Here is a 19,953-nt window from a genome sequence, read left to right on the forward strand (position 1 = left end):
CTGCTTCCGATTCTCTGTCTAACCTCTCTCTCTGCCCCTCCCTCCCTCTCAAAAATAAACAAACATTTTTTAAAACTTTTTAATGGTTAAGACGGTAAATTTTATGTTAAGTGTATTTTACAATAAAAAAAAGACAAAAGTATACACTGAGGGAATTATAAAGTTTAACTATTCTAACATCCTTGTACTATCAGAGTAAAGCTGTTGATTAAATTTAGATGTAGAGAAGTATAAATGTTGTATGTAATAAGCTTCCACCATTAAAAGAAGAGAAACTGAGTTATTATTTCAAAATGGGTAAAGGGAGAATTAAAAAAAAGAAATCCCCTGATAAAAAATAATCCAATGAAATGTAAGCTCAAACACATCAGAGTTTATATTAAATGTAAATGAATTAAACTATCCACAGGGGTGCCTGGGTGGCTCGGTGAGTTGACTGTCCGACTTCAGCTCAGATCATGACCTCACAATTCAGGAGCTGGAGCCCCACACTGGACTCGCTGCTGTCAGCGCAGAGCCTGCTTGGGATCCTCTGCCCCCCTCTCTCTGCCCCTCCCCCACTCATTCTCGTTCTCGCGCTCTCTCTCAAAAATGAATAAACATTTATTTAAAAAAAAAAACTATCCGCTAAAAAAAATTGTGAGAATAATTTTTAAATATCAACGCCGTGCTGCTTACCACAACATACATCTAAACCACAAAGATGCAAAGATATCAGAAGGGAAAGGATAAAAAAGACCAGAATCATGTCTGATCCAATGACACAAAGTTCTACACCATAACAGCCACGGAAATCAGGATGGTGTTGACTCTGGGGTATGGGAAGGAGGGCAGCAGGACCCAAGGAAGATTCCAGGTCCAGCACTGTCCTACTTCTTACCCGCAGAAGGACCATACTACTGTGTATTCATTTGTTAGGCTGTACGTACACTTTATGTACTTTCTACTTCTCCGTGCACATGCTAGATGTCATAGTTTAAGACAAGTATAAAAATGTGTATTTAAGGGTGAGTTTTATGGACCCCACCAGAGACCATTTTTCCTACAATCTAGATCTCTCCTGTAGTAATGCAGATTAAAAACCAAACTTGCTCACTGACTTAAGTAATGTGGACTGAGTGAGTCCCACCAGAATCAAACATCTGAAATACAGGCTTTAGGGGCGCCTTGCTGGCTCAGCTGGTAGAGCATGCGACTCTTTATCTCAGGGTTCTGAGTTCAAGCGCCACACTGGGCGTGGAGCCTACCTAAAAAAATTGTTTATAATACAGACCTTTAAAACAACACTTTGAAACCAGTCAGTTCAGTGTCTGAATTGTTTAAAAATTAATTTCCTTCCAAACGCTAAAACAAAACAAACAAACAAATGTAAGTAAGTAACCCATCACATGTGGGATTCACGTCAGGCCCTGGGGCAGCAGCTGGGGCCACGGGAGAGATGATGGCCAGGCCCAGGAAACATGCTGCAACCAAAGGGCAGCGGGTGAGTGAGGGAAGTCACACGTGACCGCCATCCCCGGCACACACAGGCAACTTTCTCTCTTTAACATTGGGGAAAAAGATGAGAGGTCCCCAGAGAGATTGGGGTCCATCAGAAAGGTCCCCAGAGAGGCTTCCTGCACCAGGGCAGCAGGGTCTCCGGGGAAGCTACTCGGCCGGCCTGCTTTCTTTGCTTCGAGTCTGCTCTTAGAGACGGGCCCGCAGATCCTGAGTCCGCTCTCTGGTTCTATAGTACAGGGGGAAACCCCCTCGCGAGGAACACGCTTTAACAGAGAAGCTGGAAGAATACCTCCGTGATAACCCCAGGCTGTTCTGGACGGTCGCCGTCCAGCTCCTGCTGTGGCTGCGAGGAGGGCGCTGTCCTCTCTCCGTCGGGGTCCTCCAGCTAAGAGGGAAAGGGCCAGAAAGGAGCATTTATAGCATTGTCCAGAGCTGTGACCTCAGGCCTGCCGGCCGCACGCCCAACTGCCCACACCAAATCCATCCCCAGCCGTTCACAACACGCTTTCCTCCAGAAACATTCTCCATCCCTAAACATTTTTTACGCAACTCATTTCCCTAATGATGCTGCTGTCCTTCTTAATGAATTTTGCTTCAAGTTATTTCACTGTGTACATGACATTTAAATTACTAAATTTTAGTTTCTCAATAATTTCTATTCTTTCAGACACATGCACATTTTCTATGCTCTTCTTTTTATTTAAGTTCAAATATTTCATCTTCATGATTTTCCACTTTTAAATAAATTTTTCCTTAATTCCTTAATATTTGTAAAAAGAGTCTTTTTAGTTTCTTTTTATAAATCATCTTGAACCTGAGTTTAAAGTTTCCCAATGAATTATCCCTGATGGATTTTGGGCCCATAAATTCACAGTAATTCTGGGCTTTTAATCTGCTGTGCAAAGTGAATTGATAATGACTGTCTGCAAAAAGTTAAGTGATATCCGAAGAAAATCTATGTCCGAAATATGAAATCAAAGGCAACATCCACACATAAGTCTCTCTGAGACGTGCCTTTGTCATTAACCACAGCATCGCCTTAACTCTGGGTACGTTATCAGGGTCTGCTGGACCCAACGTGATTGTCGCTTCTTTTTAAGCAGTTATGACTACTTCAGAGCTGATGTTTCATAAATTTTCTCTCTGATGGGTCTTCTAAAACACAAAGAAGAGATTTACTTACTTCTCTAAGAAACAAAGTAGAACATATTTTATTTTGCAATTACTACATGGGCCCACTAGACCCTGGTATTATCTAAGACCCAAGAAGGACCTGAGCAGTCTTGTTTTCATCTATCACGACCACACTGTCATCCTAAGAATTATTCATCAGACTGAGCAGTTTTTCCACCTATGCCAAAACCCCCCCAGACAGTGAGGAAACAGAGGAAAGGGAGCCGCCTGGAAGATGAAGAAGCAGTGTGGTGACGTCACCATCCTCCGGTCTTCTTGCTCACTGCAGAGACTCACTGCAAACCATCTTCAACATGACAGCCAAGAACTTCCCGTTTTCCGCCCAAAATGGCAACGAGAAGAAAGCCAACAGGACAGACTTTCACAATCACTGAACTGAAAGATGAATGCCGAGAAAGAACAGCACTTGAGGCCAAGGATGATGGCAAAATTGAGAGTAAAACTGAAGCCTCAAATCACAAGTCTTCACAGACAATATTCAATCAAATTTCTCAAAAATCAGGAATCAGTGAACAAAACATTTTTTCAATTAATTATTTTTGAGAGAGAGAGAGAAAGAGAGTGAGCACAAACACAAGCAGGAGAGGGGCAAAAAGCGTGGGAGAGAGAGAATCCCAAGCAGGCTCTGCACTCAGTACCTAAGCTGAAATCAAGAGTCTAGGCCCAACCCACTGAGCCACCCAGGTGCCTCAAATGTGGAGAAAAACATTTCTAAAGAGAAAGAGGAAGCATAATAGTCTCATCCAGCGTCACTCACAGGAGGGGCTGCAACTCACAATATTCTGCCTCAAGAACCTCCATCATCCCACTTGCTAAGAGCATACCAATATTCTTTTAATTTTATTCTATGTGCCAAAATTTACTTGATATAAAGAGATACAGGGGCACCTGGGTGGGTCAGTTGCTTGAGCGTCTGACTTCAGCTCAGGTCATCATCTCACAGTTCATGAGTTCAAGCCCTGCGTCGGACTCTGTCCTGACAGCTCAGAGCCTGGAGCTGCTTGAGATTCTGTGTCTCCCTCTCTCTCTGCTCCTTCCCCACTCATTCTCTGTCTCTGTCTCTGTCTCTCAAAAATAAACAAACATTAAATAAACAAATAAATAATAAACATTAAAAATTTTTTGCTTAAATAAACAGGTACAGGGGCTCCTGAGTGGCTGAGTCAGTTGAGCATCTGACTTCAGCTCAGGTCATGAAATTACAGTTCACAAGTTCAAGCCCCACATGAGGCTCTGTGCTGACAGCTTAGAGCCTGGAGCTGCTTCAGATTCTGTGTCTCCCTCTCTGCCCCTCTCCTGCTTGCACTTTGTCTCTCTCTCAAAAAAATTAAAAACATTAAAAAACATTAAAAAAAATTAAATTAAAAACAAAAATTTTTTAAGAAATATCAAAATTTTTAATAATATCATTTTAACTTCCTGCTTTATTCTTACTCCTGTTATTTATAAAACAACTTAAGCAAAAAGTAAAGCAGGGGACCCAGATGATACAAGAAGATGACTATTTTCCCTGAGTGTGCACACACACATGAACTGGAAGAGCTCTAGAGCTGTGCTTCCTAACCCTTCCACAGCCCTGCTTAAGATCTGCACTACAGGGCGCCTGGGGGCTCAGTCAGTTAAGAGTCTGACTCTTGGTTTCGGCTCCGTGATCTCACAGTTCATGGGTTCAAGCCCCACATCAGGGTTTGCACTGGCAACTGCAGAGTCAGCTTGGGATTCTCTCACTCCCTCTCTCTGCCCCTCCCCCACTGTCTCTCTCTTTCAAAAATAAACATTTTTAAAAATCTTTTTTTTTTTTTTACAAACAAAAAAGTTTTTGTAAAGTGATTTTCCTCTGACATTTTTGAGCTCCAAGCAATCTTTGGATGGCTCTTTTACAAGAAATGGCCTGTACTTATTTTGTTCCTGACATAGAGCTGAGGTCAAATACTGCTTTCTGCCATTTCTCAGCTAACTGCCAGAACGGAGATGACTGATGGACTGATTAAAGTAAAATAAAAAGTCTTTCCATCATGTACTTCACTTAAACTGTGAGGGAAGATGGCTAGATCCTGAACACTGACCATACAGTCTTTTTGCAATTCTATCGTTGCTTATAACCTCTTGGAAAACTCAAATCTTACAGTTGCTGACAAACATGCTTACTTACAAAGTCTTAGAATTTGCTACGTGCCTGTGTTTTCTGCTCAGATGAGCAATTTACTTTCTTTACCCTAAGACTTTATAATCTTTACCTGAAAGAGTACAGCAAAATTATGATATGTGAACTTTACAAATTTTTATTACAGAATTTTCATGTTACATTATTTTTGCAATTGTCTATCTCCAATTTCTTTAGTCTTTTGGTCTTAAAACTAAAATGCTGAACACAAAAAAACAGCTTCTGCACTAAGTTAACCTGCAGAATATGATTTCACCCAGCTTGGCACATTTCGCAACTACAGCAAACCAACCGTTGGAGGGTGACCCTAACTCAGCAGTGGACACCACACGGAAAACCACCAAATGCCAACGGGGCATTTCCACTTCCTGGATTGTTCTTCCTGGGGTATGATTTTCAGTTCTTTCCTATTTCTAAAGACCATTAAAGTAACAAATGTATCAAATATACTTTTAAACCAAACTAAGTGGGGGCACCTGGGTGGTTCAGTCTGTTAAGAGTCCAGACTCTTGATTTCAACTCAGGTCATGATCTCAAGTTCATGAGTTCAAGCCCTATTAGGCTCCACGCTGACAGCACAGAGCCTGCCTTCTCTCTCTCTCTCTCTCTCCCTCTCTCTCTCTCTCTCTCTCTCTTTCTCTGCCCCCCCCATGCTCATGATCCCTCTCAAAATAAATAAGTAAAACTTAAAAAAAAATTTTAATACTAAGCAATTTATTATATGTTGGAAAGCATTACTATTTCTCACACACATACATTTCATCTCACCTTATGTTATTCAATAAGCTCATTAAACTCTCATAAAAGTGAAACTTCTAGGGGCACCTGGGTGGCTCAGTTGAATGGGCATCTGACTTCGACTCAGGTCATGATCTCGCAGTCTGTGAGCTCAAGCCCCGCATCAGGCTCTGTGCTGACAGCTCAAAGCTTGGAGCCTGCTTCAGATTCTGTCTCCCTCTCTCTCTGCCCCTCCACTTCTCGCAATCTCTCACTCAAAAATAAAATAAAAACATTAAAAAAAATTTTTTTAATGTGAAACTTCTAAAAATTTCCATATGGGTAAAATAAAACAAAAACACTTTTAATCATGTTCAAAGAACAACTATGACATAAGGGCTCATACTCTGTGACACAGACACAGCTGTAAGGAAGGCCTTGTGCCTAATAAGCTGTTCTGCTTGGTCAGAGGAACATGTGACTCTTGATCTCAGGGTTGTGAGTTCAAGCCCCACGTTGGGTACAGAGGTTACTTAAAATAAAATCTTTAAAAAAAAAAAAAAGAAAAAATCTAATTCCTCAGCATTCAGGAGGAAGATAATGATGGCTCCATCCTATACATACTACTTTCTTTTTTTAAGATTTTTAAGTAATCTCTACACCCAATGTGAGGCTCAAACTCATAACTCTGAGATCAAGAATCATGTGCCCTACTGACCGAGCTAGCCCAGTGCCCCTAACATGCTACTTTTTCTACCTATGGACATGAAAATTTTTAAATAAGAATGTAATTTAAAAATAATTTGTCCTGGGATGCCTAGGTGGCTCAGTTGGTTAAGCGTCCGACTTCAGCTCAGGTCATGATCTCACAGTTTGTGAGTTTGAGCCCTGCGTTGAGCTCTGTGCTGACAGCTCAGAGCCTGGAGCCTCCTTCAGATTCTGTGTCTCCCTCTCTCTCTGCCCCTCCCCCACTCGAATTCTGTCTCTCTATGTCAAAATGAATAAACATTTTAAAAAAATTTTTTAAATAAAATGAAGAACAAAAAAACAGAAACTGGAAAAAATGTTTGAATAAGTAAATAAAGCAAAGTCTATATGACCCATAGTATAATGCTAAACAATTTGTAGTATATAGATTTGAAATCACAGAGGGGGACGGATAGGAGGAAACAGAGAAAGTATTTGAAAAAATGAACAAGGGGCACCTGGGTGGCTCAGTCAGTTAAGCGGCCGACTTTGGCTCAGGTCATGATCTCACGGTTCGTGGGTTCAAGCCCCACGTCAGGCTCTGTGCTGACAGCTAGCTCAGAGCCTAGAGCCTGATTCAGATTCTGTGTCTCCCTCTCTCTCTGACCCTCCCTTGCTCACATTGTCTCTCTCTCTCTCTCTCAGAAATAAATTAAAAACATTAAGAAAAAAAAAAGAAAAAATGAACAAAAATTTTCTGAATTTGATGAAAACCAACCCAAAGTTCCATGAAGATCAACAAATCTCAAGCAGTAGAAAAACAAAGGAAACCACCCTAGCACATCATAATGAAACAATTTGAAACCAGAGATAAAAGTACCCCCCAAAAAAAAAAGAAAGAAAAGACTCTTCAGAGGAGTGCATGGACAGCTCAGTTGGTTAAGTGTCTGACTCTTGATTTCAGCTCAAGTCATGATCTCATGGCTCATGGGATCAAGCCCGATGTTGGGCTGTGCACTGACAGCACAAAGCTTGCTTGGGATTCTCTCTCTCCTCTCTCTCTGCCCCTCCCCCAATCACACACTTGTGCTCTCACTCTCTTACTCTTTCCCCAAAATAGATAAACATAAAAGAAAAAATTCTATAGAAAGAGGAACTAAGAATGACTGCAGATATCTTCAGAAACTATATGGGCCCAATGACTATGGGACCACATAGTAAATGTGCTGCAAAAACAAAACTGTCAACTTCAAATTCTATATCCAGTAAAGATTTCTTTCAAATATGAAGGCAAAACAAAGTCAGTTTCAGACAAACAAAAAAGCCAAGAGAATTCATCAGCAGACCTGCACTACAAAAATTTGTTGAAAGGAAGCTCTTTAGATTGAAGGGAAAATGATACATGATGCAAAATGGGGTCTATACCAACAAACTAAAGCCCTGGAATTGGCAAGTATGTTGGTAAAAAGTACTACTTATTTCTCAAAAGATAATACACTTAACGTTTATTCATTTCTGAGAAGAGAGGCAGTGTGAGCAGGGGAGGGGCAGAGAGAGAGGGAGACACAGAATCGAAAGCAGCCTCCAGGCCCTGAGCTGTCAGCACAGAGGCCAAGGCAGAGATCCAACCCACGAACTGTGAATCATGACCTGACCAAAGTCGGACGCCTAACAAAATGAGCCACCCAGGTGTCCTGACAATACACTTTTTAAAAAAAAGAACAAGAAACATCTCTACATACTGCTGTGGCATGACTGCCAAGATATAATAAGCGAAAAAAAACAAGATACTGAAATGCAAAGTATCCTGCTACTAAAGAAACAGTGAGAAATATATCCACATATTTGCTTCTATTTTTAAAAATATAATAATAGGGGCACCTGAGTGGCTTAGTCAGTTAAGCATCTGACTTCATTTCAGCTCAGGTCATGATCTAACGTTTGTAAGATGGAGCCCCACGCCAGGCTCCGCACTGACAGCATGGAGCCTGCTTGAGATTCTCTTCCTCCCTCTCTGTCCCTCCTTTACTTTCTGTCTCAAAATAAACTAAAACACAGACAGACACACACACACACACACACACAATGAAAAAGGGGGCACCTGGTGGCTCAGTCAGTGGAGTACCCGATTCTTGATTTTGGCTTAAGTCATGATCCCAGGATCATGGAATCAAGCCCTGTGTCGAGCTTCTTCTCAAAATGGAGCCTGCTTAAGACTCACTCTCCCTCTGCCCCTCCTCCACGCGCACAGTCACATTCTCTCTAACACAAATTGAAAACTAAATGCCTAAAACATGAAGAGAAAATAAAACAAATGAATATAAATATATTAAATTTCTGGCTTAAACTATTTCAAGTGACTTTAAAACAAAGTAATTTGACCACACGTCACTGTGGGAAATACCTAAAGGACAAAAATGAATGCAAAGAAATCATATGATTGGTGATAATGTTAGTATTATAAAACTAGAAAGAGAAAATCAAGTGAGTAATTATAGTAATGTGAGGAACATACATTTTTAATGTTAAAGAGAGAAATTTCAACTTAAGTAGAAACTCTGTAATCATAAACTACTGTTAGGAAAATATCAATATTAAACAAACTATAAAACAAAACCCTAACTATTCACTGACATGACCTTGAAACAATGGAACCCCTAACGTGCAGATCATGTTTCTGAATACCTCTTCCCACTGCAGGAGCCAGGAGTCAGGAGAAGTGGCTGACGCCAGGCCTAGGACAAGAACTGCACAAGCTGAGCCACAACATTTTTTCCAAAAGCAAGGAAGCCATCACAGTGACCGTGCAGGGTCAAACTGAAGCAGCTCTCCCTTGTCAGAGATGGGAAAATCCGAGCAGTACAGTAACAGACACAAGACTGGCTAATGACAAGTCGTTAAGCGTAAGCGAGTGCACAGTGAGGCTCAAGGAAGCCATCTCACTGGTCGCATGCGGAGAAGTGCTGCACGGCCACAGGAGGAACTTAAAGGGAAAGAACGAGGCATTTACCCTGCGTTTCCAATGCAAGCGGGACATCAGGGTAACCAGGTAACTGACACAGGGAAGTTCTCGTTGTGGAATATGACATACAATGAATACGGAAGGAGTGGCCAAACGGAAACATCAGTACTTTGTGCTCAGGGGTGAAATAACAGTCCTCGGCGCTAACCCACGCTGGCGACTGAAACCTGAGATAAAAGCTCACAAGGACCTTTGAAGTAGACAAGTGTGCAGATTGGGCCTGAAGCCACTGGTGACGACAACACAAGGGACCAGCAGCTCTAATTCCTATTACAAAAATTAATGCAAAAAATGAATTTTTCTCTTAATGATCACACGCAATCAACTAAGCAGAATGAAGAATGAAGTCATAGATGTGAGAACTAAGGCAGAAGCCAGGGAGCCTGCATACCCTTGACAGCAGCAGGGAGTGAGCTCTGGGGCCCACCAAGCAAGGGGGCTCGTCCCACAGCACCCACCTCCCTGTGGGCGGTAACCAGAGTCCCTACCTCCCAGCCTGGCTCACAACACGTACAACCATTTCTGGCACAAATTTTAGAAACAAATAAATATTAGTCATTATAATTTTAAGTAAAAATGTAATTGCTTCCATCTCTTATTATCGAAAAAAACCCCACACAACACAAATAAATGAAAAACTAACACCTAATCATACAGGTCACTGCCAGGCATCCTAACAAGTAAAAACAAACAGAACTAAAATAACATGAACCTTTGTGCAAAATAATGTGTAAATCTCTCGGTTTCCTTCTACAGAGACCTGGCGCTCAGAACCGTCCTGTCAGCTGCGTAACTAGACCCATCACTGACCAGGCATAACCACCCAGCAGCCTTCCAACCCGCTCAGTCAGTTAGACGGTCACAAAATGTGCCTCTCTTTCTGTATTAAACTGAGCTGAGCACAACGAGGAAAGCCAATCTCTAGAAGTCTGACTTCAAACTCAGACGGAAAGACGTGAGCACCACTGCTCCCCCAAGCCCCCAACGCTTGAGGTGACTAACTCAGAATTAACTGAACTGCCCTACGTTAAGAAACTAGGTCACAGCAGTCAGTGCCTCTACTAAGAACGGACTGAAGTTACAGACAGAGGGCTCCGGGCCGCTGACCAGGAGGGCCCGGCAGGGCTGCCCAGGGAACCACAACCCCGCCCTCGGCCACTGCACGGGAGCCCACCAGCACCGCGGCCGGCACGGCGGGGCCCTGCTCTTCTGACCCAGAGCTCTGCAGACCCGATCCCAGCCCAGGCCAGTCGCTCCCCAGCAAGAGGAGGGGAAGGCCCCGGCTCAGACACATCAAAATGAATCCGTGATGCAGGAGGTAACACCTAATCTTGGAACTTGACATGAAATAGGACCTTTCTCTTGAACCAGACAAGAGGTCGGCAAACTAACAGTGACCCTGCCGGTGGGGAACGCCAGGACACAGAGCCACCTAGCCCAAGGCTCCCCCACCTCCAGCCACGTCTGTCCACGGCGCCTAGCTCATTCGGAAGCTATTCCTCCAGCCTGGATATCCTAGGAGCCCCTGAATTTCAACCTGACGCTGATCCATAGGCAAATATATTCCGTCCTTTAAAAGACAAAGGTAATTCTTTGATACTCTCAGAACACGAAGGTCCACGCACTCCATTCCTGCCACCGCGCCAATCAGACTTCAACGGCCTTTCCCTAAATATGACCTTCAGATTCATCACATTGTCCCTCCTATTACAGTTGCCTGTTACGGACTGACCGGTGTCCCCCAAATTCCTGTGTTGAAGCCCAACACCCCCTTGTGACAGCAGGGCCTTGAAGGAGGTGATTAAGGTTAAATGAGGTCATAGGGTGGGCCTGGTCCAGCAGGCCTTCTAAGAAGAGGAAGGGACACCAAGGCTCTCTCTCTCGTCAGGTGAGGACGCGTGGAGAAGACCGCCGTCTGCAAGCCAGGAACAGAGTCCGGAAGAAACCACCCCTGCCAACACCCTGGCTTTCAGACCTGGCAGAAAACTAGCGTCTGCCCTCCAGCCGTGGTATTTTGTCACACTGGCCGAGCTGACCCAGGCAGGCTGGTACCAGGAGTGGGGAACTGCTGTAACAAAGGCCTGAAGACGTGGAAGCAGCTTCGGAACTGGGCTGGGGGCAGGGGGGGCAGGAGTTCTGAGCGGCGTGCAGGGAAGGGGCCACAGGGCCACAGGCACTGCCGTTGAGGCCCCAGAGGAGGAAGGGAAACAGCCGCGACTCGATTCCAGCACGTGGGTACACAGCCTCAGAATCGTTAACCCTCACTCCGGTGGGAAACCCCTTTATCAGCGGGAGTCTGTTTATACTCAGTGCCTTCTGCCTTCAGTCCTCCAAACTGCACTCACCCTCAAAGCTACTCAGGTCAGCACCTTTCCCTCACCCCATTCCCTGAGGTTGTTCTGTACACAAGCAATACAGTTAGGGCCTTGTTCAAGTTTGCGTTCCATCATAGGATTCCTCAATCTCCTAAATGTTTTTTTTTTTTAATTTACATACATTTTAATTTGATGTTTTAAAATTTACATGATCATGAAGTACCTGGATGGCTCGGTCAGTTGAGCACCTGATTCTTGATTTCAGCTCAGGTCATGATCCCAGGGGTGTGGGATCAAGCCCTGCGTCAGGCCCCAAGCTGACTGTGGAGCCTCCTTAAGATTCTTTTTTCTTTCTCTCTTTCTCTGTCTTTCTCTCTCTCTGCCCTCTACCCCATCTCCACTTGCGTACTCTCTCACTAATGACATAACAGAAAATTTACACGATCACACAGGACAGTTTCACTGCCCTAAAGGATCTCTGCTTCACCAACTCTCCTTCCACCAACTTCTAGCATCCACTCATCTGTTTAAAATTTTCAGTTTTACCTTTTCCAGAATGCTACACAAACAAAACCACACAGTGTGCAGCCTGTCAGATTGGCTTTTAACTCAGCAATAGACATTTGAGGTCCCTCCATGTCTTTGTAGGTCTTGAATGCTCATTCCTTTGTATTTCTGAATTTGAGTTGCTAATAAGAATGCAAAATGGCATGACCACTCTGGAAGACAGTTTTTGGCAGATTTTTCAAAAGGTAAATTGGGGCACCTGGGTGGCTTAGTCAGTGAGTGTCTGACTCTTGGTTTCACCTCAGGTCATGATCTTACGATTCGTGAGATTGAGCCCCATGTTGGGCTCTGTGGTGACAGCCTAAGGCCTGCTTGGGATTCTCTCTCTCCCCACCTCCTCCGCTTGCATGTGTGCACGTGCTCTCCGCCTCTCAAAATAAATAAATAAAATTTGGAAAAAAAAAAAAAAAGGTTAAATACCTGCCTACCACAGGGTACAACCATACCACTCCTAGATAGGAATGAGGCGGTACAGAAGAGGAGGTAATGACCTTGAATATGGCTCTGACTTTTAGAATCTTGGTAATTAATGTTTCACTTACTCAAAAAATAATTAATAACTATAATGAAAAAGTAAAAAATATATTTAAAAAATTAACCTATAGAACTCTGGAATGCTAAACAACAAACGTTGGGATGATAAAGACAAAAACGAGAAGCACTGACCCTTGAACAACAAGGATGTGTTTAAACTGCACAATACTGTGTACACACAGACTTTTTTCAATAAACATGGGGCAGGCGGCACTGTAAGTGTATCTTCTCTACCTGTGACCTTAATATTTTTGCTCAAGCTGACTTTATTGTAAGAATACTACATTTGACACAGAAAACACACAAAGTATGTATTAATCTACTGTTTTATTATGTTGTCATTAAGGCTTCCAGTCAACACTAAGCTATTAGCAGTCAAGTTTTGGGAAGTCAAGTTATAGGCTGATTTTCAACTGGTGTGAGGGGTCAGCACCCCTAACCCTCCACGTTGCTGAAGGGTCAACTATATATACAAATATCCTACTCTAGTTAGTAAATCTGTTTTTCACAGGGATGATGATTAGCAATCCTCAAACTAATTTGTGTATATTTTAAGATTGAGGAAGTAAGTAAATACATCATAGCTAAGATACTTGCACTATTGGTAAAAAGAATTAAGAAGTGGGGGGAGCTACAATGAACTCTGTGATGTTGGGTAGGAACTGAAGATTCTAGAGTGAATTCATGTTTTTTATTATACACACAGAGTGACAAAGAAATAAATGTAGATGTGAACACATACAGGTATTTTTCTCCCAGCTCTGTCTGTTGAAATAGCCCACACACCAAAGATACCCCAACAGCACTAAGCACAACTATCACCCAGATGTTGGTTTCTAAATATCATTCTCCACTAAAAGAAACCAGTGCTCCTTGAAGAAATGGCTGATTACAGGGCTATGACAGGCAAAGGATAAAATAACCGTGGAAAATCTTGGTGCCAGAATGTAAGGAATTAAGGCACTAGAAACAATGAGGACGTGGTCGAAGGGCGGGTGCCAATTCAAAGGCACTTCCAATGGCCAATCTATGTATTTCAGTAAAAAAATAAACACTGACATAGTTGATATGAGAAATTAAAACCCAAAGAATAAAAATCCATGGGCACCTGGTTCAGTCAGTAGAGCATGAAACTCTTGATCTTGGGGTCATGAGTTCAAGCCCCATGACGGGTGTAGAGTGTACTCAAAAAAGAAAAAAAGAAAAAGAAAAATCCCTACGTCCATACTGCTATAAACGACCAAATAAATAAATATACTGAAGAAAAGTGACAGTTCCTCCTTGCAGCAGAATGTCGAGTAATACATGGAGACAGAACGATGGAGACAAAGTCATCATGTGTCCAACCCCACTATCATAAATCTTTTTTTTTTTTTTTTTACAAATAGTTTATTGTCAAATTAGTTTCCACATAACACTCAGTGCTCATCCCCATAAGTGTCCTCCTCTATGCCCATCCCCCNATCATAAATCTTGCAAGCAAGAATCATCTATGGAAGCTAAATTAGTGGAGCAAAGCATGATGAGAAAAAGGGTTTTGCAGGGTCTTTAAGTATCTCCACACAATGTACTTATTAACTTCAAAGTTAAAAATAGTAACTTTTCTATCAAGAGAAATGTGGCCGGTCCCACCTTAACTAAGTGATCAAAACCAGCATTACCAGTAAGGCGACACATCAAATACCAATACCAAGTGCACCGAGCAGGGAATACCATCACTTCCACAGTGTTTTTGCCAAAGTTCACAACCTGATTTTAAACAGGAGGAAACATCAAACAAACCCAAACTGACATGCATTTTACCAAACGACTAGCTAGGACTCTTCAAAGACGTCCAACTCCTAAAAGACAAGGTAAGATGGAGAAACTGTTTCAGACTGGAGGACACTGAAACGGCGTGACATTGAGATCCAACACAGAATCCTGGACCGAGAAAGGGCGTTAGTGGGACAGTGGGGGAAATCTGAATAACCTCTATTAATTAGCTCATAGTACTCTTCCAGTGTTAACAGGAACTAATTGTGATAGTCGTTCTGATAACACCAAATGTTGACATTCATTTCAAGAAACTAGGTGAAGGATATCCACAAATTTCTGCAAATTTTTTATAAGTTGGACACTATTTCAAAATGAAAAGTTAAAATACATAAGACATTTAATATAAAATAAAAAGACCTCATGGCACCTGGGTGGCTCAGCTAGTTAAGCATCTGACTCCTGATTTCAGCTCAGGTCATGATCTCAGTTATGGGATCAAACCCTGAATCAGACTCCACACTGAGCATGGAGACTGCTTAGGATTCATTCTCTCTCTCTCTCTCTCTCTCTCCCCCCCCCCCCCCCCCCTTCCCCCCCCCTCCCCAAAGAAGAATGCCCACGCAGCCTGCCTGCCCCTCTTACAAAGGCGTGGTAACNGTTTGCATGGATAAAAAAAAGTTAATTAAAAACATTTTTTTTGATGTTTATTTACTCAGCGACAGAGACAGCACCCACGTTCATGGGGGTGGGGACAGAGAGAGAATCCCAAGCAGACTTCTCACTCAGTGCAAAGCCCAGCACGGAGCTCCATCTCACAACCGTGAGATCATGACCTGAGTCGAAATCAAGAGTTGGATGCTCAACCAAGTGAGCCACCAAGGTGCACTCCCCCCACCACCAAAAAGAAGCTTAATATTAAAAGACTCCTCTGACTTGAAAGTAAAAATCAAATTAATAACCGTGAACTATAAATTACAAGCTTCTCTTCTCGAGGAGCCTAGGAGAAAACATACAGAGAAAGAGCACCAGGGGTAAACTCTCAGGCCCCCCCCCCCCCCNGACAGGGCTGCTGAGAGCGGCCGCCCAACCCCGAGGCCAGTGCGGAGGATGATGGTGAACCCCAGGCCCGCACCAGAGGAGGCGTGAGCTGGCCTCGGGCAGGACCAGCGGCTGGGCTCCCAGAGTGCCGGCCAGCTGCTCCCCAGACGAGGGAGCACAACGGCTAGGTCCTTCAAATTCTCACAAGAGGCAGAATTCCAGATGTGTAGGTAGAATATCATAACTTTACAGGCCGGCAATTCCACTTTTCCAATAAAGCAGGCCAGACACATCGTGATTTTTTGTCAAATGATGCTGCCCTCAGCCACCAGGATGCCAGCTCATTCTAGCAAACACCCAAACCTGCACCTGCACACAAACCTGCACACAACAAGGAAAAACCACAATTCAAAGCCGCTCAATTATAATGCACAGAAGAAGTCGCAAGGAGCACCCACCCACGGGTGATTAGGAGGCCACGCAGGCCCAGCATTCTCAGTACGCACATCCGCCAGTGGGCCACACGCGGCCCTCAGCTCACAGGGCCTCAACCAGGGGACGGCGGTGCCGCCGCCAGCCAGACACCCTTTCTGCAACAACTTCACCCATTCCCTCTTCATCCCACATTCAGAACGGTAATGAACAAAAAAGACTAAGTAGGTGAAGGAATTTTATGGTTTAAGTGTGCAAAGAAATGCCCGTCAAAGAGGCTGATGCACAGAACCACACCCGTGGAACTAACACTCGTGAGCTTTCCATTACCAAAGCAAGAACCGATACTGACACGTGCCTTCAAACAATCCATGATCATAAAAAATAAGACATTTACTAGGTGTAAAAACACAAAAACATATTCCTCTTCTGTAAACTGAACCTCTCTTTCCCCACCTCTGACAGGCAAAAACGGACCGATCAGACGGCGACCACCAGAAGACAAGCAAGATGATAACACACAGTGCTGAGTAAACCCACCTGAGCTGCTCCTGCCCCGTCAGGGGTGTCGCTGAGGGATGTGTTTTTGCAAACGTCCCCTCTTCCCAGGAGTCCACCATCCTCGGTGGCTACCGGGCTCTCCTCCTGGACAGGCGCATCGACAGCCGGGCCCTTCCTCTTCGCCGTCTTTTTCTTCGGATGCGCACAGTCACCTTTTGTTTTTCTCTGTCGGAAGTGAGCAAGCTGCGCAAAAACGTAGAAAAGTAGTAGAGACAAAGATAAGCAAGAAAAAAGTAACAGAACCACAAAGCCAATGAGCCGGGGGGGAACATGAGGCTCTGGGGCTGGCGCAGCGTGCTCCGCCAAACCTGGCCAGACCCTCGTCAACCGACAGACCCCTGTCCCACAAACTCTGCCTTCATGAAGAACTGCAACGCTAGCATTTAAGTTCAGAATTCTTTTCAAAGAGTCTAATAATGAGGATTGTTAATTATGCCTACATACAGACAGAAGAAAGCAACACAGCCAACTGGCAGAATAGCTTTTCTAGCCCCTGGAAGTTTACAGAGAAATGGAATTTTAAAAACATATATATCTATTTAAAACACTGATAGCTTAATCAAGGCATACTTAAGGTTTAAAACTACACAAACGTTAAGTCTCTTTTTGCCCCCATTTTCCCCCAATTGAGAAAATATATAGCCTAGCCAAAACTTCCTAGTCACAGATTCTGAGACAAGATACAGAAATAGCAAAAAATTAATTAAGCCAGGTCAATCTAAGATCCTCCTTTATGGAATCAGATGTTCTATTTTTCACGACACAGCTCACCAATGCACCAGGGACCTCCACAGAATGTCACCCATCAGAAGCCACAACCTAGCTGTTCAGTCCCTCAAAATGAAGGGTTTTAGACTGTCCACGCATCTCCCACTAACACTTTATTCAAAGGTATGAGACCAAACATCACTCTTTCATACGGGGACATCAGCTCCTTCAAATGACAGCTGTGCTCATAAAAGCAAACGCATTTAATAAATATTGGCATAAATGTAACAGAAGTGCACGCTCACACAGAACAAAGAAATTACATAAGGTCCCTTACATGAGAAAAACCTTGTCTCCAGGACAGAGTGGGCCTTCCAAACCTGCCCCATGTGCATGATTTTATGCCCTGTTCCATCAACTTTGACTGCCCCAGGTTCCCTCCTGCATCACCACCCCTGACACTGGCCTGGGGGTCTCCCAACAAGAGATGTCCCGTTTCCCAACAAGGTGATCCTTCCTCATCGCTCTCAACACTCCTTCAAGTACCGTTATGCACACTTACAAACCACAACTAGCACGAGAAAAACACAATCCAATATTAAACTCTGGCTCACTTTCATGTCCGAGCCCATGTACATGCCTGGACACCAGCACTTCCCTATTCAAACACTACTCACAAGTTTCATCTCCACAGGAAGCCTGAATGAGGCCACTCTGTCCTCTGCCTGTCACCTTGCCATTAGATGCTGCTACCCTGTCACTGTCTCACACTAGTCACTGTGTGTTCTGAATGGCCTCTCTAACGCAGTGACCATGTGGTTCCCTCAAAGAAACTAGCACTGAGTATTTCCTCCTAGCTGGTGCAGATGAAATTTCCAACGTCTGGCCATGTCTGACCCCAAACATAGCAAACTTATCACAGCTCTACCTACTAATCGGGTGACACTGCACAGACTCTCGCTCATCCCTTGGCAGAGCAGGTAAGTAAGTCCCCCACAGCTGGGGAAGGGCAGGGAGTCACAGCCACAGTGTCTGCTTGCTCCACTCCACCTCGACAGCCCGGGTCTTTTCGGCTTATGGTTTAATCCCCACAATACATGCCTCCCCCCCTCAACAGTGAGTACCAGTTTTATGTGAAAACTGGAGCAGAAACAAGGCGATAAAAAGCATCCCTGGAGACAAGTGACTGTAGGACCACAGCGAGCTCCCCAGGGCATCCACAACCTAGGGACGCAACACATCCCAGGATATCGTCCAGGTGTCTGGAGATTCCCTAGAAGGCCTACCATAAGGAATAGGCTCCGCAGAGCCTGTCAACCCTCACCTGCTCAGGACGTCCACCTGGACCCCAAACAGCAACTGGGCCAGAACAAAAGTTTCTGGACCCAAGAAAATATTAAGCAGGTCAACAAGAGATATTCTGCAATGTAAACAATATATATGTGTGTTCCCAGACAACCACTCGAGGATTTTTTTTTTTAATTAAAAAAAAAAAAAAAAGCTGCATATGGGGTGCCTGGGTGGCTCAGTTGGTTGAGCGTCCAACTTCAGCCCAGGTCATGATCTCATGGTTCGTGGGTTCGAGCCCCGCGTCCGGCTCTGTGCTGACAGCGCAGGGCCTGGAGGCTGTCTTCGGATTCTGTGTCTCCCTCTCTCTCTGACCCTCCGCTGCTCACGCTGTCTCTCTCTCTCTCCTAGAAATAAAAATATTTAAAAATAAATAACAATTAAAAAAAAAAGCCCTGCGTAATCCCCAGTAATATGAAAATCTGCATGTAGTTTAAATGGATGGAGGTGAACGCGCCCTAGGGGAGGGTCTACGACCCCCACGAATGCAGGTGAGTCACAGGCCCTGTCAGTCCTCCAAGAACCCTGGGTTCTGGTGAGGCGGAGCCACGACCGGTGCGGGTGTGCACAGGGAAGCGACGCGCGGCGCGGGGGCAGGGCCGTCCCCCATGACCCGCTTGTCCTGCACCTTCTAACGGGATCGGAATGTGGCGGGAGGGGNAGATGGCGGCGGCTAGGAGGCGACTTCTAGCCGAGTCCGCGGGAAGGGCAAGACTTTGGCGGCTGTCCCCGCCTGATCGATTCCGCTCCTAGTAGGGAACAACAGCGGCCACCGGAACCTTCCCTGAGAAGCCTGCGCCGGGACAGCGGGAGGAGGAGGAGGCACTATCGTTTACCTTCGCTCTCCCGGCCTCCACCTTTCTGCGCCGCTGCTCTTGCTCATCTTCATCCATCTCCCTCTCGGGGGTTCCTCGCGGGTCGCCCGAGAGGTGACGGGGTCAACACGCCGCCGCCTTCGCTCTATTTACACTCCCTCCCCCTTGTCTGGGCTGCCCTCCCCCCGCAACAACTGTCACGCAGATTTGGTCGGGGCGCCGCCCCCGAGCGTGCGCCGTCCGCCCCGCTACCAATCGGAGCGTTGCGTTCCTGCCCTCGCGCACGCGCCGTCAGGGAGGTGCCGCCCGGGCGGAGCTCCGCCCCTGTCGACCTCTGGCCTCCCCTTAGCGCGATGTCAACCCCACCTCCCAGCGGGACCAATGGTGGAGCGCAGAGGCCTCGGAACGGCCTGTGGTTGGTCGGTTTTAAAGGGGTGGCTGTCCAATGGGTGGGCGGCGAGCGCAGGCGCCGAGACCAGTTGGCGCCCGCGCAGGTGTAGTGCGTGCGGCTGCGCGGGCCGCTCGAAGGGCTTTGGGGCGAGTGTGGCCGTCAGTCTCTGTCCCCTGTCGCGTTAGTGGGGCGTTAGAGGTGGC

At 45.0% G+C, this 19,953-nt stretch overlaps 1 protein-coding gene across 1 annotated transcript in view; it reads right to left on the reverse strand.

Moving 5' to 3' along the window:
- Nucleotides 1-19,533, reverse strand: part of PCNT (pericentrin) — a 118,571-nt gene extending 99,038 nt beyond the window's left edge. The window contains exons 1-3 of the mRNA XM_077755355.1: nucleotides 19,381-19,533; nucleotides 16,469-16,672; nucleotides 1,790-1,885 (exon numbers count right to left, since the gene is read on the reverse strand). Coding sequence (XP_077611481.1) covers nucleotides 1,790-1,885; nucleotides 16,469-16,672; nucleotides 19,381-19,437 — 357 coding nt within the window. The 5' untranslated portion in view covers nucleotides 19,438-19,533. The remainder of the gene's footprint in view (nucleotides 1-1,789; nucleotides 1,886-16,468; nucleotides 16,673-19,380) is intronic.
- Nucleotides 19,534-19,953: the final 420 nt, after the last annotated feature.

This window comes from Crocuta crocuta, unplaced genomic scaffold (assembly GCF_008692635.1).
Source record: "Crocuta crocuta isolate KB4526 unplaced genomic scaffold, BGI_CrCroc_1.0 scaffold675, whole genome shotgun sequence".
Lineage (NCBI taxonomy): Eukaryota > Metazoa > Chordata > Mammalia > Carnivora > Hyaenidae > Crocuta > Crocuta crocuta.